Below are 26,618 nucleotides of genomic sequence, written 5' to 3' on the forward strand. Positions count from 1 at the left end.
CACAACATTGACAAGAGCAGCTCAGATAGAGAGATTTGTGGTGGCAGTGTTTTGTATGGGGTACAACAGTTCACAACTCTTTAGAACATGAGCTATTCGGCCTGATGCGTCTTCGGATTTAAGAGCTATCATATCTATCTATCAGTCTATGATCAACTCAATAAAACATGACCTAGATTTCAGAGGATTTCGACAGACTTATACAAGAGAAGCACTCTCACACCAATCAATGCAGTTTCACACATCGTGCAATTCTCTCTGTGATCCTGGGGAAAAAGTAATCTAAATTGACTCATGTGTGGTGTTCTACTGCCATCTAGTGGTAAACAGGTGTCACCGACAGCGCAGCCGTGGTGGTTTTGAGGTCAGCCAGATTTATGGTGATGACAAATAGATCTGAACAAGTGCCCTTTTGTGGGGAGCCATTCCTCCCAGCCCCCTGCAAACTAAAATAATGAAACCCTCAGCAAATAACTGTCTGAGATCAGCAATTCTTTTTGAAAAGTTCAGGAGATACTGTACATAGTTACTATCAAAAGATTAATTTGAATAATGATTCATGAAATCATTGCTGCTTAAATTGCCCCAAAAAAAGAGATGTCAACACTTTTGAAAATATTTATTTCAAAACGTTTCCATGGCTTTGAAATATAACATGACTTACAAGACTTTCCAAAACATTGACCAAAAGGTCTGACTCCCTTTCACTTATAAATAAAACATCCAGCTTTAGATTGATTATATTTGTTGTGTTTTCCCTTTCATGGAAGTTTACTATATGTAGTGACTACAAAATAGTTGCAAAGACAATTCTGCGGTGTTGATGAAATGGTCACATTTACAACATGTTGAAAGTTCCATCCCTGTCTGTCTACAACACACCACTTTAATCAGAAAAGCAGAAAATAAACACATTGTTTTAGAAAGTAAACAAACGATCATTCCGGCAACCACCAGTGGCAGCATGTAATAAAAATTGTAATTTGTTGTAAGGAGTGTATGTACGGCACATATACTGTTCTCTAACAAGGAAAATGGTAGCAGGTACTCTAAGTTTGCCAAGGCCATTTGATTTCTCTTTATTATCGCTACTGAGATGCACCTTGGGCTGTGTTGGCCTAGAAGGCTGTGTTAAAGACTCACTGCAGAAAAAAATGAAATAATAAATAGCTGAAAAGTGATGTTGTAAACTTAAATTTAACCTTCATAATATACAACAACTAGTATTAAAAATACTTTTAGATTTATAAGACGGCTGTGTTTTAGTCGTGTGTTTGACTTCACCAAACTGTCCGCGTGCTGCAGGCTTACAGTTCATCCCGGCTGGGCAGGGGCTGCCACTTGGGGTGGTGCAGGACGTAGTCTGCTGCTTCCAGCACCAGACGCATGAACTCCTCCACGTCAAAGGAGTAGTTGGTGAATTTAGGATGATCCCCCAGGGTGGGATGGTGACCCTGTGTGTAGTGAGTGGGGGGGGGGGGGGGGGGTGATGGAAAAGTGAGAGAAAGTCTTTATGAACACTGCACTCCAGGTCTGTGATTTGTGACTGTGTGTGTGAGGCAGCGTGAGTGTGTGTACTAAAAACAAAATGACAGATGAGTGTGGTGATAAATGCTGAAGCTACAGGTGAGCATTAGTCAGGTGTCTCTGAGAATCTGGGGCGGTGAGTTAGGTGGAGGTGGTGGCAAGAGTGGCGTTGGAGTTTCCCACCTTATCTTCTGGGAGCACTTTGTCCCTTTTCTGCCAAGTCACATATCGGATCCCCCGCAGCCGAGCCAGATCTCGATAGCAGCTCTCATCCTGACAGTTATATCTGTGGAGAACAGATGGAGACACTTCATCTCCTGCTCTCTCTCTCCTCTCTCTGTGGCGTCCGCCTCCCCATCCTGCCTGATGAATGCCTGTTTAAATTAGGCCGTATTTCACCGCCACGCCTTGCGGCTAAGGGCTAACTGAGCACAGCATGCTGCCAGACCCACCCATCACACACATAGATACACAATACCATATCCAGCACAGATATCACTCTGCCCTGTTATGCTTAAGTATAAATACCTTAAAGTACTACTTAAGTAGTTTTTGGGGGGTATCTGTATTTTACTATTCATATTTTTGACAACTTTTACTTTTACTTCAATACATTCCTAATGAAAATAATGTACTTTTTACTCCATACATTTTTCCTGACACCTAAAAGTACTCGTTGAATGCTTAGCAGGACAGGAAAATGGTCCAATTCACTCCCTTATCAAGAGAACATCCCTGTTCTCCCTACTACCTCTGATCTGGCGGACTCACTAAACACAATGCTTTGTTTGTAAATGATGTCTCTGTGTTGGAATGTTGCCCTGGCTATTCGTAAATACAAATAATAAAACAATCGTGCTGTCTGGTTGCTAATATAAGGAATTTGAAACTATTTACACTTTTACTTTGATACTTAAGTATATTTTAGCAATTACATTTACTTTTGACACTGGAGTATATTTAAAACCAAATACTTTTAGACAAGTAGTATTTTAGTGGGTGACGTTCACTTTTACTTCGAGTCATTTTCTATTAAGTTATCTTTACTTTTACTTAATTATGACAATTGGGTATTTTTCCCATCACAGCCTATAGGCCCGTACTGCCATCCACAGAGCATGGAAGGACAGACAGAGACAAGGATCCAGTGAAACAGACAGACACACAGACACAGAAACACAAAGACACAGTAAAACTGTTGTAGACCCACAGAGATAGACTGGCAATTGTCACTCACAGCTCAAAGATGACGGCCCAATCAGGAAGGAAGAGCAGGTGAGTAAGTCCTGCCCCATGAATCCCGATGAAGATGTCAGAGCTGTGGGTAATGCTGAGCTGCTCCAGGAACGGAACGTCCCTACAGACAGACAGACAGACAGACAGACAGACAGACAGACAGACAGACTTAACCCAATACCCTGACAGACTTCACTCCAACATACTATACTGTACATTCAATATTTACTCCACTCTAAAAGTGGTGTGTCAGACAATAAAATCCAGCTGTTACACAATTCCCATTTGTGCTGCTGCTTTGTATTCTCCAGCATTACTATATAATCCAACATTACTTCCCTTAAACTGAGTCTAAAGAATACAAACTGTTCACTCACTTGTATTTGTAATCCACCACTCTGACCTCAAGTAGAGGCACAGTCTTCAGGGCGTTTATGAGCTGTACGAACGCAGTGAGATGCATTCTCTGATCAATGAGAGCTCAAACAAACACAGAGACTGGCTGCATAAATCACAGGCATTTTACGCTGGCAGTTTATAGCAAATACGATTTTAAATGGCCAGTTAAGAGCTGGAGGAGGCAATGGAGGGAGGGAGGGAGCAGAGAGTTGGCAGTGCTGCCTCAGCTTGGACTCACCTCCTGCTGGTTCAATATCTTACGGTAGTCTGTGCTGCGTGCCAACAATGTCACCCGAATCCTCCCCTCCTGAAACCAGGAACATAGGGGTGGTGAGATGATACTTACTGTGTGGCTCAGTTGGTAAAGTGGAACATGGCCCCTGCAACGCCAGCATTGTGGGTTCAATTCCTGGGGCCACCCATAAGTAAATGTGTGCATGCATGACTTTGAGACCCATTGTATCAAAGTATCTGGTAAAAGGTAATATCTTATTATTATAAATATGACATGTATATTTTATATGGTGCAGTAAGAGCAATTTCAACATCTGCAAATATTATTATGCTGATCTCATAATCTGACATATTAAGCCCATATTAAGCCCAGCATGTTATACAGCATTACCATCTCCTAGTGGCTAAAAGAGCTACGAAACTCCCTTTCAGTCTCACTGGCATTGTGCCATCTGAGGTGAAAATAGCCTGAGGAAGACAACTCCTGATGCTAAAAACAGAGAAACTGTGAAAGTGATTAGCCACAAACCACAAAGACTGCCAGGAGAACCCCAGAGGGAGTACACCAACACCGCATAGTGCTAAATACATGCCTTTACCAAACTATAAAACATATTAGATGGATGAGATGAAACAGCAGTGTGTGCATAAGGAGAGCTGATATGATGCTGAGAAGAGCACAATGGTCTGGTGTCTCCCTGAGCCATTAATCAGAGGAATAAAAGGAGGGGCTGAGAGGGGCTGAGAGGGGGTCAGGGCCAGGCACACCTCTCATTCAGCTGGATGATGCTATCGCAAGCACCATCATCTCACAGGAAGCCTTTTAGCATATTCTTAGCATCAGCCGAGAATACACAATGAGCTACATCCTCGCAAACGTCTTCAATGGTCATAAAGATACAGTCAAATGCTCGCAGTCTGGGGTCGTAAAGACCAGTGAAGCCTGTATCGGGGAGTTACAGACCACTGAAGAAAAGGTGTGTGTGCGCCAACAAAGTGACCTGTGCTATGTGTGTGTGTGTTTCAGTGTGTGTGTGGTCAGTATTCCTTACCATGGGTCCATCCTGTGGAACGTTGAGTCGATATAGAGCATGCTGGGAGAAGGCCCTAAACATCCCTTCACTGTAGCAGTCAGATATCTGCCATTAACACGCCAAGAAAAAAACAGCACATCCATTTGTATGTGTCCCTCACACGCATGCTCACAAACACATACATACATGCATAGAGAGAACACACACTCAGTGTCCCTCACACGCACGCTCACACACAGGCTGCCCCCTAGACCTACAGTACCAGACAAAGGTTTGGACACACCTATTCATTCAAGGGTTTTTCTTAATTTTTACTATTTTCTACATTGTAGAATAATAGTGAAGACATCAAAACTATGAAATAACACATATGGAATCATGTAGTAACCAAAAGAGTGTTCAATTCTTCAAAGTAGCCACCCTTTGCCTTGATGACAGCTTTGCACACTCGGGGCATTCTCTCAACCAGCTTCACCTGGAATGCTTTTCCATCAGACTTGAAGGAGTTCCCACATATGCTGAGCACGTGTTGGCTGCTTATCTTTCACTCTGCGGTCGAACTCATCCCAAACCATCTCAATTGGGTTGAGGTCGGGTGATTGTGGAGGTCATATGCAGCACTCCATCATTCTCCTTCATGGTAAAATAGCCCTTACACAGCCTGGAGGTGTGTTGGGTCATTGTCCGGTTGAAAAACAAATGACAGTCCCACTAAGCCCAAACCAGATGGGATTGTGTATCGCTGCAGAATGCTGTGGTAGCCATGCTGGTTAAGTGTGACGTGAATTCTAAATAAATCAAAGACAGTGTCACCAGCAAAGCACCCCCACACCATCACACCTCCTCCTCCATGCTTCACGGTGGGAACCACACATGTAGAGATCATCCGTTCACCTACTCTGCATCTCACAAAGACACGGCGGTTGGAACCAAAAATCTCAAATTTGGACCAAAAGACATGTCCATTGCTTGTGTTTCTTGGCCCAAGCAAGTCTCTTCTTCTTGTTAGTGTCCTTTAGTAGTGGTTTCCTTTGCAGCAATTTGACCATGAAGGCCTGATTTACGCAGTCTCCTCTGAACAATTGATGTTCCCTGAAGTCTGTGAAGTATTTATTTAGGCTGCAATTTCTGAGGCTGGTAACTTTAATGAACGTATCCTCCGCAGCAGAGGTAACTCTGGGTCTTCCTTTCCTGTGGTGGTCCTCATGAGAGCCAGTTTCATCATAGCGCTTGTTGGTTTTTGCAGCTGCACTTGAAGAAACTTTCAACATGTTTTTTAAATGTTCCACATTGACTGACCTTCATGTCTTAAAGTAATGATGGACTGTTGTTTTTCTTTGCTATTTGAGCTGTTTTTGACATAATATGGACTTGGTCTTTTACCAAATAGGGCTATCTTCTTTATACCACCCCTACCTTGTCACAACACAACTGATTGGCTCAAACGCATTAAGGAAATAAATTCTACAAATGAACTTTTAACAAGGCACACCTATTAATTGAAATGCATTCCAGGTGACTACCCCATTAAGCTGGTTGAGAGAATGCCAAAAGTATGCAAAGTTGTCATCAAGGCAAAGGGTGGCTACTTTGAAGAAACTCAAATATAAAATATATTTTGATTTGATTAACACTTTTTTGGTTACTACATGATTCCATATGTGTTATTTCATAGTTTGATGTCTTCACTATTATTCTACAATGTAGTGTCACAGGCGTCAGAGTGGACCAAAACGCACTTTACTATTTATTAAAGAAAACACTTAATCACAAAATAAACAGATGACGAAAACAGTCCAGTAAGGTGCACAGACTATACTGGAAACAACCACCCACAAACACAAGAGAAAACTAACCCAACTAAATATGGCCTCCAATTAGAGACAACGACAACCAGCTGCCTCAAATTGGAGGTCATTACCAAAAACCCAACATAGAAATAGAAAATGTAGAACATAAACCAAAAAACCCGAACCACACAAAACAAACACCCCCTGCCCAAACTACAATAACAAATAACCCCTTTTACTGGTCAGGACGTGACATGTAGAAAATAGTACAAATATAGAAAAACCCTGGAATGAGTAGGAGTGTTCAAACTTTTGACTTTACTGAACGTATTTACATGTTACCATGTGTACACAAATCTCCTTGAAATTTTCATTTAAATTACATAAGAGCTGGACACGATGAATACAAAACATAAATATTTGACCTAAATTGCATGGTATGACCAAACTGGATATCAGAAGATGCAGGAAAACGGAATGAGGAGGCGAGAAGCATGAACAAAAAAGCACGGACATAAAGTCTGCGTGATAAAAATAGGCAAACGCATGGAGTTAGAAAGGCAGGGACATCCCAAGCAGTTCAAAGGGATTCAGATTTCCTCAAAGGCGGCGCAATTCTATCTCTATATTTTTATTACATAGGAGATACAGGCAGAATACGTACCAAAGGCGTGTTATAGAACAGCCCATATCTCATCCTGGGGAGCAGGGAGAACATGGAATCTTTGAAGCACACCTGTTTCAAGGTAATGGACACGTTAAACAACCATGTACGACCACACTCGCACGCATACACGCACACACGCACACGCACACACACGCACGCACGCACGCACGCGCGCACACACACACACACACACACACACACACACACACACACACACACACAACCCAAGCTTTGATTCTTTTACCCTTTTAGTGTCAAATGTTTTCAGATGGATGATGTCATAGTCAGAGAAAGCCTTCCATGTCTCACTGAACAGATCCCCATATCCATTAAAACTCTGAAAAGGAAGAAACATACATAAGAAAGCCAACTTTGAAATTCAGTTGCTTCATCAAACTGGCTCAACTCAATTCCAGATTACATGGAGACTATTAGGAAACAGTGGTTTGTATTATGGTGTGTGTTTCATTAGAACCTTATCCCAGTGTCAGCCACCAGTTTACTGAACAACTTGTGTTGTTTTTCAGATGAAAAACCCTTCCTTTCCTTCTCGCTGTCATTTACTCTCCCTCCCTCTATTTCTTTACCCTTATCCTTCATCTCCACAGTCAGAGGGGGGAACAATGGACAGGATAAGGTTTCCCATAAATCATTCTGTTTTTCACCTACTACTTCCCGTTGACCCCCTCCGCACGCAAGTAGTCACATGTAAAACACAGCACCGCCACACACAACACTCTGGTCAACAACCATACTAACTCTTCTATACACAACACTCTGGTCAACAACCATACTAACTCTTCTTTACACAACACTCTGGTCAACAACCATACTAACTCTTCTTTACACAACACTCTGGTCAACAACCATACTAACTTTTCTTTACACAACACTCTGGTCAACAACCATACAAACTCTTCTTTACACAACACTCTGGTCAACAACCATACTAACTCTTCTATACACAACACTCTGGTCAACAACCATACTAACTCTTCTTTACACAACACTCTGGTCAACAACCATACTAACTCTTCTTTACACAACACTCTGGTCAACAACCATACTAACTCTTCTTTACACAACACTCTGGTCAACAACCATACTAACTCTTCTTTACACAACACTCTGGTCAACAACCATACTAACTCTTCTTTACACAACACTCTGGTCAACAACCATACTAACTCTTCTTTACACAACACTCTGGTCAACAACCATACTAACTCTTCTTTACACAACACTCTGGTCAACAACCATACTAACTCTTCTTTACACAACACTCTGGTCAACAACCATACTAACTCTTCTTTACACAACACTCTGGTCAACAACCATACTAACTCTTCTTTACACAACACTCTGGTCAACAACCATACTAACTCTTCTTTACACAACACTCTGGTCAACAACCATACTAACTCTTCTATACACAACACTCTGGTCAACAACCATACTAACTCTTCTTTACACAACACTCTGGTCAACAACCATACTAACTCTTCTTTACACAACACTCTGGTCAACAACCATACTAACTCTTCTATACACAACACTCTGGTCAACAACCATACTAACTCTTCTTTACACAACACTCTGGTCAACAACCATACTAACTCTTCTATACACAACACTCTGGTCAACAACCATACTAACTCTTCTTTACACAACACTCTGGTCAACAACCATACTAACTCTTCTTTACACAACACTCTGGTCAACAACCATACTAACTCTTCTTTACACAACACTCTGGTCAACAACCATACTAACTCTTCTATACACAACACTCTGGTCAACAACCATACTAACTCTTCTTTACACAACACTCTGGTCAACAACCATACTAACTCTTCTATACACAACACTCTGGTCAACAACCATACTAACTCTTCTTTACACAACACTCTGGTCAACAACCATACTAACTCTTCTTTACACAACACTCTGGTCAACAACCATACTAACTCTTCTATACACAACACTCTGGTCAACAACCATACTAACTCTTCTATACACAACACTCTGGTCAACAACCATACTAACTCTTCTATACACAACACTCTGGTCAACAACCATACTAACTCTTCTATACACAACACTCTGGTCAACAACCATACTAACTCTTCTTTACACAACACTCTGGTCAACAACCATACTAACTCTTCTTTACACAACACTCTGGTCAACAACCATACTAACTCTTCTTTACACAACACTCTGGTCAACAACCATACTAACTCTTCTATACACAACACTCTGGTCAACAACCATACTAACTCTTCTATACACAACACTCTGGTCAACAACCATACTAACTCTTCTTTACACAACACTCTGGTCAACAACCATACTAACTCTTCTTTACACAACACTCTGGTCAACAACCATACTAACTCTTCTTTACACAACACTCTGGTCAACAACCATACTAACTCTTCTATACACAACACTCTGGTCAACAACCATACTAACTCTTCTTTACACAACACTCTGGTCAACAACCATACTAACTCTTCTATACACAACACTCTGGTCAACAACCATACTAACTCTTCTATACACAACACTCTGGTCAACAACCATACTAACTCTTCTATACACAACACTCTGGTCAACAACCATACTAACTCTTCTATACACAACACTCTGGTCAACAACCATACTAACTCTTCTATACACAACACTCTGGTCAACAACCATACTAACTCTTCTTTACACAACACTCTGGTCAACAACCATACTAACACTTCTTTCTGTACAGTACAAACAGCTTTGAACAAAACAACAGCTTGCAACATGGTGGAATCTCCAATTAGCCTATGGAGGGCCCAGCGAAGTCCTCACCAGATTTCTTGCACCTATCCAGTCCTCTCAGATCAGTGAAATGGAGACGGGCTGCAGAATGTTGTACCTACCGTATCCCACATGAGGATATTGATGTCTCTGCTGAAGGAGTTGTTGATGTGCTGGGAAATGTACAGGTTGACAAAGTCACAGAAGTGATGGTACATGTTCACCCCTGTGAAAAAGACACATTCAGGTTTGTCCATCACATCTCAGTACATCTGTTACTGTGTCACTAGTTCTACACTGTACACAAACAGAATAAGTTATTTGACATTGTACTAAAAGGCATGAAGATTGTTCCCACCTGCGTCAAGCTTCATGAATACAGTAGGTTTCTCAATGATGATGTCACAATGCTCTTCATCTGTGGGGTTGAAGTCCAGCTCTGTGTATGCTTGCAGTTCAGCATACCTTGGGTAGGAAAAAGAGTGTGTTTCAGAGAGTTTCATGTCTGTGTCATTCATCAATCAATCAAATACTTTTCTTACGAAGTGAAATGTCCTTAGAAAGAACAAACCTTGATATGAATCTGACAGTTCAGGGAGGGGCATAAGGATTATCTGTGTTGTCTCACCAGGACTGCAGAGGGCTCTTGTGCTCTCCTTCTGCGGCCAGCGCTCGGCTGTTCAGACTGCAACGCCCCCCAATCTCCCCCTCCTGGAGAAAGTCCTCCTTATACCTGCAGAGAAAACACAGGTGTGTCCCACACTTCTTTAATTTGATAATACTTCATTTCATTAGGCTAAGAGGAGTGTCTTGAAAATAAGAGAGAACCGCACACTCTAAGAGCTCAGATGCAAAAATGTAATAACCTAATAACCAACGTTTCGACAGTTATTACATTTTTGCATCTGAGCTCTTAGAGTGTGCGGTTCTCTCTTATTTTCAAGCAAATGGAAGAAACAGACCCAAAATAAACTACTGGAATTCTTCCCCAACATGGTCCACACAGGAAAACAAGGAACCCAGATGGGTCGCTAGACAGGAAGTGTCAACCAAGGTGCACTGACCTCTCATGACCCCTGCGAGGGTTCCTCAGGTCCAGGTACAGGTTGGTCGCCCTGCAGAAGCGAGTGTGGCTGGAGCATTTCAGAGATGAATCTCCCTAGAAATAAAATGTGAGCATTTAACAAATGCCTTTTCTGTTTATCCCTGTTGTTTATCCCTGTGGATCCCTGAGTCCTTTGTGTGCAGCTGCACCGAGGGATGGCAGGGTCTTACAGGATTGGTGGCCTTGCAGAGGGTCTTCATCTCACTGAGGCGCTCCATGACATAACCAAAGTCTGCCTGTTTCCAGAACAGCTCCTGGGCTGCCTCCACTGAGCTGGCCCTAGGGAGGACAAAGAGCTCTGTTAGGCCAAACCAGCTGCAGAAATACATAATGCACATCCACATGTATGACAGGAGCTTGGCACAATATGCTAATGAATAAAAGGAAATGCAGAGAGGGGGATTGTGTTGTACCATCCAGAGTCGATCTTGGTGCAGACAGGATAGCCAAAGCGGTTCTCTGGGGCACAGTTCTTCTCATACCCCCAGCAAGACGACACATCCAGCAGAGCATCCTGTCGTAAAACATTAAGGGTGGGGGAGGGGGAGAGAAGCACTAAAGATGTGCTAACACACACTTGCATAGACCATCAAAGTCCACACTAAACAGCCTACTAGTACCACCATGATACACATACAAATCTGTATGTGGTCACTGTCCAAAGCTTTACATTTTCAATAATCGTAAACTTAAGTTCTTAACGTTTTTGTCGCTCTCTTTCCACAAGACTGGCTGCTTAGAAAATAGATTCACCTTGACAAAAATTCAACTCAGTTCAAGAACTTAAAAGAGCAAATCCCACTCCACACTATGAATGACACCCAACATGGTACGATACCCAACATAATAACAGTGATAATAACACAGTGATGATAACACAGTGATAATAACACAGTGATAATAACACAGTTATGATAACACAGTGATGATAACACAGTGATGATAACACAGTGATGATAACACAGTGAGTGATAATAACACAGTGATAATAACACAGTGATGATAACACAGTGATAATAACACAGTGATAATAACACAGTGATGATAACACAGTGATAATAACACAGTGATGATAACACAGTGATAATAACACAGTGATAATAACACAGTGATGATAACACAGTGATAATAACACAGTGATGATAACACAGTGATGATAACACAGTGATGATAACACAGTGATGATAACACAGTTATGATAACACAGTGATGATAACACAGTGATGATAACACAGTGATAATAACACAGTGAGTGATAACACAGTGATAATAACACAGTGAGTGATAATAACACAGTGATAATAACAGTGATAATAACACAGTGATAATAACAGTGATAATAACACAGTGATAATAACACAGTGATGATAACACAGTGATGATAACACAGTGATGATAACACAGTGATAATAACACAGTGATGATAACACAGTGATAATAACACAGTGATGATAACACAGTGATGATAACACAGTGATAATAACACAGTGATGATAACACAGTGATGATAACACAGTGATGATAACACAGTGATAATAACACAGTGATGATAACACAGTGATGATAACACAGTGATGATAACACAGTGATAATAACACAGTGATGATAACACAGTGATGATAACACAGTGATGATAACACAGTGATAATAACACAGTGATGATAACACAGTGATGATAACACAGTGATGATAACACAGTGATGATAACACAGTGATAATAACACAGTGATAATAACAGTGATGATAACACAGTGATAATAACACAGTGATGATAACACAGTGATAATAACACAGTGATGATAACACAGTGATAATAACACAGTGATGATAACACAGTGATAATAACACAGTGATGATAACACAGTGATGATAACACAGTTATGATAACACAGTGATGATAACACAGTTATGATAACACAGTGATAATAACACAGTGATAATAACACAGTGATGATAACACAGTGATGATAACACAGTGATGATAACACAGTGATGATAACACAGTGATAATAACACAGTGATAATAACACAGTGATGATAACACAGTGATAATAACACAGTGATGATAACACAGTGATGATAACACAGTGATAATAACACAGTGATGATAACACAGTGATGATAACACAGTGATGATAACACAGTGATGATAACACAGTGATGATAACACAGTGATGATAACACAGTGATAATAACACAGTGATGATAACACAGTGATAATAACAGTGATGATAACACAGTGATGATAACACAGTGATGATAACACAGTGATGATAACACAGTGATGATAACACAGTGATGATAACACAGTGATAATAACACAGTGATAATAACACAGTGATGATAACACAGTGATGATAACACAGTGATGATAACACAGTGATGATAACACAGTGATGATAACACAGTGATAATAACACAGTGATGATAACACAGTGATGATAACACAGTGATGATAACACAGTGATGATAACACAGTGATAATAACACAGTGATGATAACACAGTGATAATAACACAGTGATGATAACACAGTGATGATAACACAGTGATAATAACACAGTGATGATAACACAGTGATAATAACACAGTGATAATAACACAGTGATGATAACACAGTGATAATAACACAGTGATAATAACACAGTGATAATAACACAGTGATGATAACACAGTGATGATAACACAGTGATAATAACACAGTGATAATAACACAGTGATAATAACACAGTGATAATAACACAGTGATAATAACACAGTGATAATAACACAGTGATGATAACACAGTGATGATAACACAGTGATGATAACACAGTGATGATAACACAGTGATAATAACACAGTGAGTGATAATAACACAGTGATAATAACACAGTGATAATAACACAGTGATAATAACAGTGATAATAACACAGTGATAATAACACAGTGATGATAACACAGTGATAATAACAGTGATGATAATAACACAGTGATAATAACAGTGATGATAATAACAAAGTGATAATAAAACAGTAGCTCACCCTGTACTGTTAAAAACAATGAAAGTGCAGTTCTTACTTTAAAAGGGCAGAGCGGGTCCTCTCGACAAAGCCTGGCCACTCTCTTGTTACTGTGGAGGAAGTAGGGGATATGGTGCTGTGGCAGCGCGAGGCTGCTGTAGTGGAGTGGTGGTTTGTGGCTGGTGTTCTCAGCCTCCTCGGCAGCTACCACAGTGCAAGTACAGACCATGACCAGTGCTACCAACAGCAGCATAGTCAGTCCCACAGAAACACATGGGAGAGTTGCCTTGGCTTACCTCACAGCACAACCAAACTCTGTGGAAAGAGAAAGAGAGAAAAAAAGAGACAGAGATAGAGAAAGAAAGTGTGAGAGGCAGATACACTGTAATCTAGGGTAGAGATGTATACTGCAGTTTACAAGCGTGTGGGTATAGACCATAGTGTGGGAACCTGCCTCGAGGCGGATCTGAACTCCATATAGGAGAGGTCCTAGTGAAGGAAACATTAGTGACCTTTTTCCTACCATTGTTTGAGAAAACAAGTGCTGGACCTGTATGACATGTGACCCATGAGAACACAGCTACCAAAAAAGGTCAGACTAGAAGAATATCCACACATAACATCATCATATTATATTCCCATGCTGCTGTGCTTGTCCTGGGGGGAAAAAAACATATTGGTGGAAAATGTGTTTGTTGATGCATATGCTGACACAACCATAGACTGCTGAGCAAAGCAAAACGTTAAATACAGTATAGTTGCCTAGCCTGCTTTACACACCGGCTGAGAGACGTTTTATTTGATTAGTGGAACAATGAGCCAAATATCTCAGATGCTTTTGAGTCCGTGGGAAAATGCCATAAGGCTTCAAAACATAAAGATGCTCAAGTTGTTAGTGGGCCTATATGTAAGTTCAGAGCCTTGAATAATAACACCAACAAGCTATATGTGGGAAAACATAATTACGACATGCGTTTCTTTTGTAAAATGTTGCTCCCTGAAGCTATTAAGTTAGCCGTCTAGACTTCTCTTAGATACAATAGACGGCAAGCGACACTCCCTAAGTAATAAATTGCGCATCCAGAGCACAATCGTTTTATTGAATACTACAATGTAAACGACACCATCAACTATACGCGCAGTGACACATTGTATTCGATTTTAACTAGTTATCCAGCTACAAGATAATTATCTGTAGCTTACAGGCAGGGAACGACTATCACCGCCCGTTAACAAGTTGCACCGATATTATTAATACACGCACATTGCAAAACGCCCCTAAAATGTCTAGACTAGAATATTTATTTGCATTGCTAGACAAATCATCATAATTGTGCTCCCGCTACGCAGACATCGTCAGCTTGCAACATTCTTGGTGGCACCGCTTTTGCTGGTACACCGTACAATTCACTGCAATCCGAGTGAAAAAGGTGACAGCGAAAGTTTAGAACCAGCAAACTTCGAAAAACTACTTCTCGGAAATAGAAACATTATGTAGTAGATTAAACTACACATTAAACCTGGCGCTTACCTTCTGCAAGCAAAAATGTATGCTCCAGGTCGCCATAACACCGGAAACCTTACACCGGCATGCAGTATATTATTAGTCACAAGGTGGAGTTGTAGGATGTAGTTCAGACTTGCAGAAGTGCAATTGTTTTTGCCTACAATTCTGCAACAACAAAAAAAGCACATCAAGAATAAATCCCCACCCCAATAAATGTTTATTTACTATGCCCCATGTGTTATTTGTGAAGAAACCTGTAAACTATTGACTACATACCACTGTGCAATATTCTTTCTTTTTGATACATTTGTTATAACAGTTAATTGTTTGAATTTGGATTGAAACCCAGTAAGGGAAAGACCAAACATTTTAGAGCAAACATCCATCTTATACCATTATCTATGTTAACATGAGATTAAATAATAGCTTTCTTTTTAAATTACAAAGAAAATGCCTCAGATATCTGCAGATTACACTTGCCTTGCCTCAACACAGCATAACTTTCAATTCTACAGATTTCCTAGTCCATTGATACACACCAATGGCAAGGTTTGGTTGTCTACACATGACACCTCTGAAGCAAATGCAAACAAGCAATATATAAAATCTTTACTCTTTCTGTTCTTTCATCCTAAAGTAAGATGTACAGTATTCAGAAACATACACACTGATGACAATTAGGATGCTGGGGTTAAGGGGATAGAAACTGTCAATATAACTTGATAGTCCATTCTAAATCATCCCACTAAACACAAAGTGAAAAAGGAAGCCAGTTGATCACAATAAAGGACAATGATATCTAAAACAATCTGTTTAACAGGCTGTTGTGTTTTGAATCAATGCAAAGGAACTAGTAAATTATGAATGTAGAATATTAATTGTGACTATCCTTCATATCTGTACATGTTAAGAAGATATTGATTTGTTACCCATAATTTCCCTCTTAAATAGTTTGATTCTTATTGTTAAAATAATATGACAGATTTTCAAATTTCCCTTCCTTTAGAGACAGTGATGGAAAACCTAAAAAAAAACAAACAATAACTGTTCTGTAATCAGAAATAAAAAGGTGCATGAACTCTTCTTTTCCCATCCTTTACAGTAAATGCACTTCTACAAACATCTGTTTATTGTAGCTATGGTCTGGACGTTAGATGGAACAGTCTACTTCTGGTTCTTGAGCAGTTCGTCAATCTGGGTTTTGAACATGTTCTTGACGTCCTCCAGGTCGAGTCTCAGCTCCTCTGCCTCCTCAGCCTTCTCTCCATACATCTGGAGGATGGTGTTGTGTCTCTGCTCCAGCTCCTACAACACAGTCAGTCGCACAACACAGGCTCAGAGGACAACACTAGATCTATATAGTCACAAGAGGGTTTACTAATGGACTTTACCTTTCCTTTATCTGTGCCTAGATGGTTATACATCTCTGCCCAGTAACTCATCTTGTGAGATGTAAGTTTTCACATAACATCTTGGTTTTTAATGAAAGAATCACAACAAGGATTGACCCTAATATGATTACACTGGCTTAGTGGCACTTGTATTTCACTGGCTTAGTGGCACTTGTATGAACTGATCCTCTCCTCACCTGAAGTTGTACTTTCAGTGTGGGGATCTCCTTCACACTGTCCTCCATCTCCTCATTCTGATTGGTCAATCTGACCATCTCCTCCGCCATGGATGAGCGAGTCCTCTCCAGACTAGCGATCTCCAGCTAAGGGAGAAAGGGATGAGAGAGAGAGGGAGGTAGACGAGAAGCAAGAGGTAAGATCCTGGCAAGCATTGTTTTTCAACAACAGTATATTTGTAAATCATACACTTCATTGAAAACCAGAAGGCATTTAAAGAAATGCATGTAGGACACTTCCAATGGTAGTCCTCAAAGCAAGGTGAAAGCAGTGTCAGACAGGCAGCTGGTACCTGTAGCTGTGCTATCTCTCCCTCTCGGAGTTTGAGCTGGGACTGCAGGTTCTCTATGATGCTGGAGCCTCCACTGAGCCGAGCCGCCTCATACAGGTTGGTCCCACTCATAGACATTGTCATCGTCCCCAACGAGTGACCCAGAGAGTCCTCCTGATGAAATTCAAAACAGGTCTGTCTTGTTAATCATCCAACCTCAAACGAACCAAATATGCAAACTAGTTAGGATTTGGCCCTTTGTCATACGTTCCCTATTCATCTTACTTGGCTGCATGTAATATACAAAAAAACGGAACTTTCTAGGTCACCATCCCAAATACAGGGCTAGAAATGGGAGGCTGGCTGGGTACGAAAGAGTAAAAGGTGTGCCTGTGGCAAGTACCTGGGAGAAGGAGGAGTGCAGGCCGGCGTGGTCTACCCCACTGATGGAGCTGGAACGGGACAGGGAGGGGGTGGATGAGGCTGGGGGCTCACCCACAGAGTGAACCAATACCTTCCGCTCCTAATGACAGAGAAACATCAAATACATCAGGCCAGTCTCGCTCCACACAGATTGATTTAAGAACAGACAACACACGGCTGGTCATTGATATAGAATAGATCTACCTTTTCCTTCAGGGCCTCTTGTGCTAGGTAGCATTTCTTCTTCTCTTGCTCCACCTTCATTTTCTCCATCTCCAGCTGATTGGTCAGGAGGAGCTGATGGGAGGAACAGAGAAGGTTACAGATGTGTAAGAAGTGTTGTTCCATTACTGCAGGGTGAGTAGGGCAGGGGAGGGAACATACCTTCTCCTTCTTGGCCTCCTCCTGTGTTCGAGTGTGCGCTCCCCTCAGATTCTCCAGCTCCACATGCTCCCTACACCATAAGGATGACAGGAAATGGTCATTCATGGAAAGGCTCCAAAGCTTTGTAATGGATAGCCGCTAGGTCCACCTTAAGAAAAGTAAAGGCAACTGACTACTATGCAACAGTTATAGTCTCACAGAACCTATGAAAAAAGCCATCCAGTACCTGCTGCTGTCATCCTCCAGTTTCTCCCGCCTGGTCTTCTCTGCGTCCAGCTGACCGTGGAGACGCCCTTTCTCTTGTCGAAGCAGGGAATTCTGGGACTCCAGTGAGGCCAGCTGGGCCTTAATGGCCATCAGCTCCTCAGTTGCTGCACGCTCCTTTTCCACAGCAACAGCCAGTTGGGCCTGTGCTTCCACTGTTGAGTTAAAGGGTGGGTGGTTAAAGGAATTTCATATAAAACATTAAAAAAAAAAAAAATAGGAGCAATCGGTTGTCCAGAGGAGACTCTTAAAAAGCTTGTTACAAACTAGAGTAACTTTTGAGAGTAACCTAGTCGATCTGAGATGCTCTTCTCCAGTTTCTCCCATGATGCTGTCTGGCCCCCCAGCGAGGCCTGCAGGTTCTCGATCTGTCTGAGCAGCGGCCGCGTTGCAGAGGTAACACTCTGACTCAGCTCTTGGTTCCTGGTCTCCGCCCCCTGCAGTCTCTATGGAGACAACCAGCAAACACATCAGTGTGTGACCTTTGACCCCTAACTCAAGCACAGCTTCCCCTTACAGTCAACACCAAAGAAGTCATGAGTGTCTCTTACCTGCTGCAGGTCACTGATCTCCTCTCTCAGGTAGTCTTCTTTCCTGGCCTGCTGCTGTTCAGCCCTCTGCAGAGCCAGCCGCAGATCAGCCACCTGGTTGACCAGAGCATCCTGCTGCATGCGGGCCTCCTCCTGGGCCTTCACCAGGGCCAGAACCAGCTCCTCCTTGGCCTGGGTCTCCCTGCTCAAAGCAGCCTCCTGGGCCTCGCTGGCATGGCTAGCCTTGGCTTTGTGCAGTGCAGCCATTTCCCTGAGATCACAGACACTCATTTACATTTTAGTCATTTAGCAGACGCTCTTATCAACAGTGACTTAAAGGAGCAATTAGGGTTAAGTGACTTGCTTATCGATTTTTCACTAGTCCGCTCGGGGCTTCGAACCAGCGACCTTTTGGTTACTGGCCCAACGCTCTTAACTTCTGGCTACCTTCCGCCACATCACACTGACTTGGATAAAATGTATGAGTTGGTGCTTCTGTGACCGTCTTTATCCGTCAGAATGTTATGTCTTTGTGGAATTTCAAAATGACATGCACATCTGCACGTCTGAAGCAGGAGTTAGAAAAGTAGGGTGGAGTGAGTTATTATTTCACCAGTGCGAATTATACTAGTAGAGTGGAGTACAGAATGTATCCTCACTTGTAGGAGTTGTCGAGGGCAGCCTGCAGGCTCCTGTTGTTTTCCAGGAGCTCCTCTGAGTCACTCTGGAGTTTGGTCATGTCCTTCTCCTGGCGCTCCACCACCACGTTCAGCTTCTTAATGTTGTCCCTGTGCTGCTTCTCCACTTCCTCCTTCTCATCCAGAACCTAGACACATATACAGCCAGGCAGGGTTAAATACCAAATGGGCTATCAGGATCAGGATACACTTCTGATGGCTACTGAAGTAATGTGATTTTTCAATAAAATCCTTAAAATTAAAAATATATACACTACCGTTCAAAAGTTTGGGGTCACTTAGAAATGTCCTCGTTTTTGAAAGAAAAGCACATTTTGTTGTCCATTAAAATAACATCAAATTAACCAGAAATGCAGTGTAAACATTGTTAATGTTGTAAACAGATGCCTCAAGTCCTCAACTGGCAGCTTCATTAAATAGTACCTGCAAAACACCAGTCTCAACGTCATCAGTGAAGAGGCGACTCCGGGATGCTTGCCTTCTAGGCAGACTTCCTCTGTCCAGTGTGTGTTCTTTTGCCCATGTAATCTTTCTTTTTTATTGTCCAGTCTGAGATATGGCTTTTTCTTTGCAACTCTGCCTAGAAGGCCAGCATCCCGGAGTCACCTCTTCACTGTTGACGTTGAGACTGGTGTTTTGCGGGTACTATTTAATGAAGCTGCCAGTTGAGGACTTGTGAGGCATCTCTTTCTCAAACTAGACACTAATGTACATGTTCCGTTGCTCAGTTGTGCACCGGGGCCTCCCACTCCTCTTTCTATTCTGGATGGAGCCAGATTGCGCTGTTCTGTGAAGGGCGTAGTACACAGCGTTGTACGAGATCTTCAGTTTCTTGGAATTTCTCACATGGAATAGCCTTCATTTCTCAGAACAAGAATAGACTGATGAGTTTCAGACAAAAGTTATTTGTTTCTGGCCATTTTGAGCCTGTAATTGAACCCGAAAACGCTGATGCTCCAGATACTCAACCAGTCTAAAGAAGGCCAGTTTTTTTGCTTCTTTAAACAGAACAACAGTTTTCAGCTGTGCTAGCATAATTGCAAATGGGTTTTCTAATGTTCATTTAGCCTTTTAAAATGATAAACTTGGATTAGCTAACAACGTGCCATTGGCACACAGGAGTGATGGTTGCTGATAATGGGTTTATGTAGATATTCTTTTAAAGAATCTGTCGTTTCCAGCTATAGTCATTTACAACATTAACAATGTCTACACTGTATTTATGATCAATTTGATGTTATTTTAAATGGACCAAAAAAAATTGCTTTTCTTTCAAAAACAAGGACATTTCTAAGTGACCCCAAACTTTTGAACAGTAGTGTATATTTCCACTGACCTGCTGTAGGTGTTTGAGCTCTTCCTCCTGCTCTTTCAGCTTCTTGTTCTGTTTGGTGATTTTGGTCTCGCTCTCCTTCTCCTTCACACGCAGCTTCTTGATGATGTTGGAGTGCTGCAGCTGCTGCTTGGACAGCTTCTCACCCTCCTCCAGCAGTTCGCGGATCTGCTCCTCCTTTTCTCTGATGATCTCCATAGTCTCGTTGGAGTTGAGTCTGGTGGACAGCTCTTCCCTCATCCCCTTTATCTCCTCCGGAGGAAACATAACAGTAAAATACGCTGGAGAGCGTGTTCTTGAAGAAGGCTTTGTGCATAATGTGACTATCACGGTCACTAATTTTCAGTTATTTGACTCAATGATCTTAAATCAATTCTTATGGGGGTAGAGTAACCAGGGACAGTAATACCTGACACAGACATAGAGATATGTTTGTGTTTTACCTTCTTGGCAATATCCCTCTCCTTGCACGCTAGCTGGGCTTTCCTCTCTGTGTCTGCGATGCGCTGGGTAAACTCCTCCTTCAGAGACTGCACACTGGAACTCTCCTCCTTAAGACCAATCACCTCACTGCAACACAGAGACGTCTCCATCCTTATCTATAGACTATACTTTACCATAGACACAACCAAGAGGACAAATTGGCCGACAAACTGTTTGCTCTTTACTTTACTATTCATGTATAGATGGGTTAGTTGTTTAGAAATAAAACCGACCCATGCTAAACTATGGGGCAAAACAGACATGGTTGGCTTAGATTGTTGACAACATGTAACCTATATTTCATCTCCAAATGTTTATTGAAAACAAATACATTTGCACAATTAGCACTTGTCTCTCACATACATTATTACATTTGTTGGTTAGTTTGATAGTACATTTTTGCCATATTAGCATTGACATGAAAATAAGACAAGATAAAACTAGCTGAAACAAGACACCAGCGATGCCCCACATGACAGATTCTTGTCATTATTGCTAGCTATCTGACCGTTCAGAATCATAACAAAGCACAGCTTCAGGCTTTGTGCATAATTTTTGTGACTGTCAGCCAACCCGTCTATAGAGCATGCTGAGTGTACAAAGCATTAGGAACACCTTACTTTTTCCATGACAAAGACTGGCCAGGTGAAAGCTATGATCCCTTATTGATGTCACTTGTTAAATTCACTTCAATCAGTGTAGATGAAGGAGAGGAGACAGATTAAAGAAGGATTTTTAAGCCTTGAGACAATTGAGACATGGATTGTGTATGCGTGTCATTCAGAGGGTGAATTGGCAAGACAAAATATTTAAGTGCCTTTGAACAGGGTATGGTAGCAGGTGACAGTCACAACGGTTTATGTGTGTCAAGAACTGCAACGCTGCTGGGTTTTTCACGCTCAATAGTTTCCTGTGTGTATCAACAACGGTCCACCACCCAAAGGACATCCAGCCAACTTGACACAACTGTGGGAAGCATTGGAGTCAACATGGGCCAGAATCCCTGTGGAACGCTTTCGACACCTTATTGAGTCCATGCCCCCACGAGGCTGTTCTGAGGGCAAAAGGGGGTGTAACTTAATATTAGGAAGGTGTTCCTAATGTTTTGTACACTCAGTGTATTTCCATAGGTGTGTTTGGAGAATGCTTCTTTCTGCTCTTACAATGAATTTCAGACATGGGTTTTACACATTGTCAGGATCTTTATACTCACTCTTTAAGGTTGTCACACTCCTCCTCCAGCCTGGCCTTGTCTTTGCTGACTGACAGCAGCTGTAACTCCCTCTTCTCAAGGCGGCTTGACAGCTCATCAATTACCTACAAAGAAATGATTTTCCACAAATCAATGCATTGAAAACACTGATAAGGCACCTTAATAAATGATTAGTACTTCATTCTTGTCTCACAGTCTCCATCAAAAGTGTTGTTCAAATTGAGGTGCACATTGTTTAATTCATGATGGTTTGGGGGAATGCACCTTATCCACAGTGACTATTTACTTTGGCATATGAACAGGACTGTCCAACCAAGTGTTTCACTATTCTACTCTCCAGGCGTTGGTATTTAAAAAAAGGGACACACCAACTCACGCACACACAAGCAGTTCATTAAAAAGTGTTGTTACAAGTTACAAAGGTCATGTTCTGAACAGGTGTGTTACCTTTTGAAGCTCCAGAATCTGACATGTTGACACTCCTCTTTTCTCTTCCGTTATTGGTGGGGGCAACTGTTCCTCATGGTCAGGGGTGGGACCTGACAGCGTGACGTCCGCCTCTGATTCCTGTTCTATTAGGTCCTCAGGCTGCTCGCTGTTAACAGGCGTGGCACTGCGACCACTCTCCTCCATCTCATTCTCATCCAGAGACTGATCCTTCATTGTTTCTGTTAGCCCCTCCTCGTCTTCTTCCTCCTCCTGCTGCTGCTGCTTCTCTTCTTCTTCCCGTACCTGTGCAGTGGTTGCCACTCTGACAGGCGGCGAAGGCGTGGGCCCTGCGGTGACAGATGCCAGCGTCCGGCTCCCTGGGATGTCATCATCAGAGTTGACTTCGCTGACACTGCGGCTGTCCAGGGACTGCATGCTGAACGAGTCAATGCGCTCAAAGGCATCTGAGGAGGATCCACAGCTCTCAGTCAGCTTGGGGTAGTCCTCCAAGCGGGGGAAGTCCCCACAGGCAGAGGCTGAGAGAAGCTGGAAGGAGCCCTGCATCAGGTGGAGGCCTGCTTTGGCCTCTGCTATCTCCTGCCTGGAACTGGCTGAACTCTCGCTCTGTACACTCTCATGGTCCAAAACCTCAATATCACTGGTGGTGGAGGTGCCTGAGGAGAAGGCACTGACAGGAGGGGAGGGGGTGTTGCTCTGTCTGTCCTCCGATTTAGGGGAGGGTGTGTCACTCTGCCTGTCCCCCGCTTTGGGGTCTTTGGCCTCCAATAAGATTTCCCTAGGGGGTGTGGGAGGAGATGGATTGAAGGGGGGCTCCAGTTCAGTGTTGACGGCGGGTTCAGAGATGTGATCATCAAAATCAGGTTGGGTTTCTGAGGGAGTAAATGGTCGTTCGGTTTGTGCATCCTCAGAAACAGCAGTTGTATCATCCACAGTTGATTCTATCCAGCTCTCACTGATTAGTGGACTGTCAGTGTCATCAGGAGAATCACCCTGAGCCAGGACTGGAGGGTCTGGTGTCTGAACGAGGACAATTTCAGAGGAAGACCATAGACTTGAGGACTCAGTCAGGACAGCCTGGTTCTCAGTAGCTTCCTGGTCTTCCAGTCTGTTGGTCTCTGTCAGGCCTGTCTTGTGAGGGTCCACGTCGTCCTTAACCACAGTATCCTTGTCCTCCTCATCCTTCTCCTGTGGCCGCCTGTGGGACTTGGTGGGCGGCACAGAGACAACCTGGGTGTCCATGACACTCTGGAGCTCTCCTGAGGGCAGAAAAGCACTGAAGAAGTTCTCTGTTTCATCCACAACCATGCGGGTGACAGGAGTCGTGATGGCCTCAGATGATGGGGGGAGAGTTGTGGTGCATTCCTCCGGGGGAGAGTCCCATTGTGTCATCCCCCATCCACCGCTCAATGGAGTCTTCCCTGGTAGATCTAACGTGAAAACCCTTGTTGGTTAATGTCGAGAAGATAAGGTCATATAAACTCCAAAGCATATCAAATATTAGCTTTATTAGGTAGAGTACATTATACACCTCGTTATGACTACCTTCCTTATCAAGATGACTAGTGTCTTGCTTCCATTGGTAATCACATCAATTCATAAATAATGTTCAAACGAAAAAGGTTGTATAATGTTGACCCCAAAACAACAGCACACTGACATGCTAAGCTAGCTAGTTAGATAACGTTACTTCACCTACCGTCATAAGGCATTACCACTGTGTCACCCCATTCGTCTTCTTTAATGTCCAGCACTCGGTCGATGGACTTCTGAGCCGTTGTCAAAGCTTGTTTGGCAAAGCTTGACAGTTGGGTAGAACTGAACCAACTCATAGCGGTCTATTGCTAGCTAGCTAACGTTAGTGACCAGGTTAGCTAGCTAGGAGTATGAACTTTCAAATGAGGTTCGCTAACAAGATAGTTAACTTACGACAATCTCGATCTAGTATAGCTAAGTTATGTTACTCCAAAAAAAAAGGAAATACTAAGCAACGAGTTGTCTAACTTGGCTACCTAGCTAACGTTAGCTGGTTAGGCAACTAATGTTAGCTAGCTAACAACAATCAGGTAAACCTTTCATCGATCCACGTCAAATAATACTCCATAAAGAAAGCTCGGTAATCCATAAAGTGCAATGAAACGCCTTGCCTCAATCATGACATGATTAAATGTTTAAATGTTATGCTGCTTCATGAACCGTCTTTCCCCTGCACCGTCGATTTGTTTTGGTATTTTTGGCGACTGGCTAGCTGAGCTAGGTACTTCCTTTCCACGTAGCAGCAACCACCCACATGTGACGTCATGATACAGTCTGATGAAGTGGAGGCTCCTGTCCTGAAGGGCCCACACGCGTTTATCATTCTGGGTAACTCTGTTGGCATTAACCAAACTGGAGCTGTGAGTACTACCAAGAGTACAGTTCATGTACTGCCACGAATAAATGTACCGTTCGAACTACAACTGATGAACACTTGCCAACAAAAAAAAAGGAAGTAAATAGATTTGTTATACTGTTAACCACCAGCTGAGCGTAGTTTTCCGTCGGAGTAATCCTCTCAAGGTTCACTGTTTGTTTAATTGTTCACGTTACTACTTGTATTATCTAATTTGTGTTCTTTCTTTTTTTAATGCATGAGTTCGTTTTCAATTCACTCAATATCGTTAGTCTGAATGCTAGGGGTTTGAGAAATCTTACAAAAAGGAAAGCTTTATTTTTACATTGTAGACACAGTAACGCAGATTTTGGCCTTCTTCAGGAAACTCATTCGGGTGAAAGTGATTTGAAATTTTGGAAAGTGCAATGGGGAGATATGGCCTATTTCAGTCATGGATCAAATCATTCTGCTGGTGTTTTGACACTTATTAACAAGTTTAAAGGTGACGTTCTAGAATCCACATCTTCACAAGATGGGAGATGGGTCATAGTAACTGTTAAACTTGACAATGCTATTTTCATCATTTGTAATGTATACGGACATAACTCACATGCTCCAAATAAGACCCTTTTTACCCAATTTACCAGAAAAGTACAGGATTTAAGCATTAAATACTCAGATGATTTTCTAATTATTTCAGGGGATTTTAATGAAGCACCTGATGCATCTGCTGATCGTTTTCCTCCTAGAACGAGTCAAAGCCCCCAAAATAGCAATATTATCACTACATTGTGCAAGGATCTCTGTGTTGAGGATGCCTGGCGTTATTTTAATCCGGATGCAAAGGGTTATACCTGGACTTGGGTCATGGATGTAGATGGGAATTTTTCAAATATAAAGTCAGTGGTAGCCATTAAACGCGCCAAAGTGCTGATGCACTTAAAGAACCTTAGAGAAAAAGAGATGATGAGCAAGCTTGACATTTTTCTAAAGATAATCTATCTGAAGAAGAGGAGTCTGTATCCAAGTCTTTACAACTAGAATTAGAACAGCTTTACACGGATCTGGCAAAGGGTGCCTTTGTAAGATCAAGAGCAAAATTGATTGAAGAGGGGGAAAGAAACACTAGTTACTTTTTTGCACTTAAAAAGTGAAACTACAAAAGAAAGTTGATCTATTGACAATTTTGGGAGTTACTAGAAGACCCAATATTTTTATGTTTCAAGATTGCATTAAAAGTGGGGAAATGGTCTCCACTATGAAACAGGGCCTTA

At 42.1% G+C, this 26,618-nt stretch overlaps 2 protein-coding genes across 3 annotated transcripts; both read right to left on the reverse strand.

The window, feature by feature from the left end:
* Positions 1-604: 604 nt before the first annotated feature.
* eogt (EGF domain-specific O-linked N-acetylglucosamine (GlcNAc) transferase) lies at positions 605-15,445 on the reverse strand. Its single transcript, XM_014133401.3, has 16 exons — positions 15,321-15,445; positions 13,848-14,104; positions 11,202-11,302; positions 10,959-11,067; positions 10,748-10,842; positions 10,312-10,416; positions 10,042-10,148; positions 9,806-9,909; positions 7,132-7,224; positions 6,885-6,956; positions 4,449-4,535; positions 3,401-3,469; positions 3,141-3,202; positions 2,765-2,884; positions 1,711-1,813; positions 605-1,454 (listed from the first exon to the last, which is right to left on the reverse strand). Exons 2-16 carry the CDS (start codon positions 14,040-14,042, stop codon positions 1,308-1,310), a joined length of 1,569 nt encoding a protein of 522 aa, XP_013988876.3. The 5' UTR covers positions 14,043-14,104; positions 15,321-15,445; the 3' UTR covers positions 605-1,307.
* A 45-nt stretch (positions 15,446-15,490) lies between these two features.
* LOC106565830 (TATA element modulatory factor) lies at positions 15,491-25,264 on the reverse strand. 2 transcript variants are annotated; one of them, XM_014133400.3, is made up of 15 exons: positions 24,670-25,264; positions 22,971-24,400; positions 22,524-22,627; positions 21,271-21,397; positions 20,831-21,076; positions 19,456-19,622; positions 18,818-19,067; positions 18,556-18,712; positions 18,229-18,421; positions 18,003-18,072; positions 17,823-17,915; positions 17,599-17,718; positions 17,217-17,369; positions 16,885-17,010; positions 15,491-16,601 (listed from the first exon to the last, which is right to left on the reverse strand). In XM_014133400.3, the coding sequence occupies exons 1-15, from the start codon at positions 24,800-24,802 to the stop codon at positions 16,461-16,463; spliced, it is 3,510 nt and encodes a 1,169-aa protein (XP_013988875.1). In that variant the 5' UTR covers positions 24,803-25,264; the 3' UTR covers positions 15,491-16,460. The 2 variants fall into 2 exon arrangements, with proteins under 2 accessions (XP_013988875.1, XP_013988874.1); XM_014133399.3 differs by having other exon boundaries at positions 20,831-21,079.
* Positions 25,265-26,618: the final 1,354 nt, after the last annotated feature.

The sequence above is a fragment of the Salmo salar genome, chromosome 12 (assembly GCF_965601325.2).
Source record: "Salmo salar chromosome 12, fSalSal1, whole genome shotgun sequence".
Lineage (NCBI taxonomy): Eukaryota > Metazoa > Chordata > Actinopteri > Salmoniformes > Salmonidae > Salmo > Salmo salar.

Coding starts and splice junctions, on each gene's coding strand:
- eogt (XM_014133401.3), bottom strand. CDS start 14,042: ATGCTGCTGTTGGTAGCACTGGTCATGGTCTGTACTTGCACTGTGGTA. Junction 11,303..13,847: donor ACCCGCTCTGCCCTTTTAAA/GTAAGAACTGCA, acceptor GTTTTACGACAG/GATGCTCTGCTGGATGTGTC. Junction 10,149..10,311: donor AAGAGCCCTCTGCAGTCCTG/GTGAGACAACAC, acceptor TTCCTACCCAAG/GTATGCTGAACTGCAAGCAT.
- LOC106565830 (XM_014133399.3), bottom strand. CDS start 24,802: ATGAGTTGGTTCAGTTCTACCCAACTGTCAAGCTTTGCCAAACAAGCT. Junction 18,713..18,817: donor AGATCAGTGACCTGCAGCAG/GTAAGAGACACT, acceptor TTGTCTCCATAG/AGACTGCAGGGGGCGGAGAC. Junction 17,011..17,216: donor GAGAGATAGCACAGCTACAG/GTACCAGCTGCC, acceptor TTTCTCCCTTAG/CTGGAGATCGCTAGTCTGGA.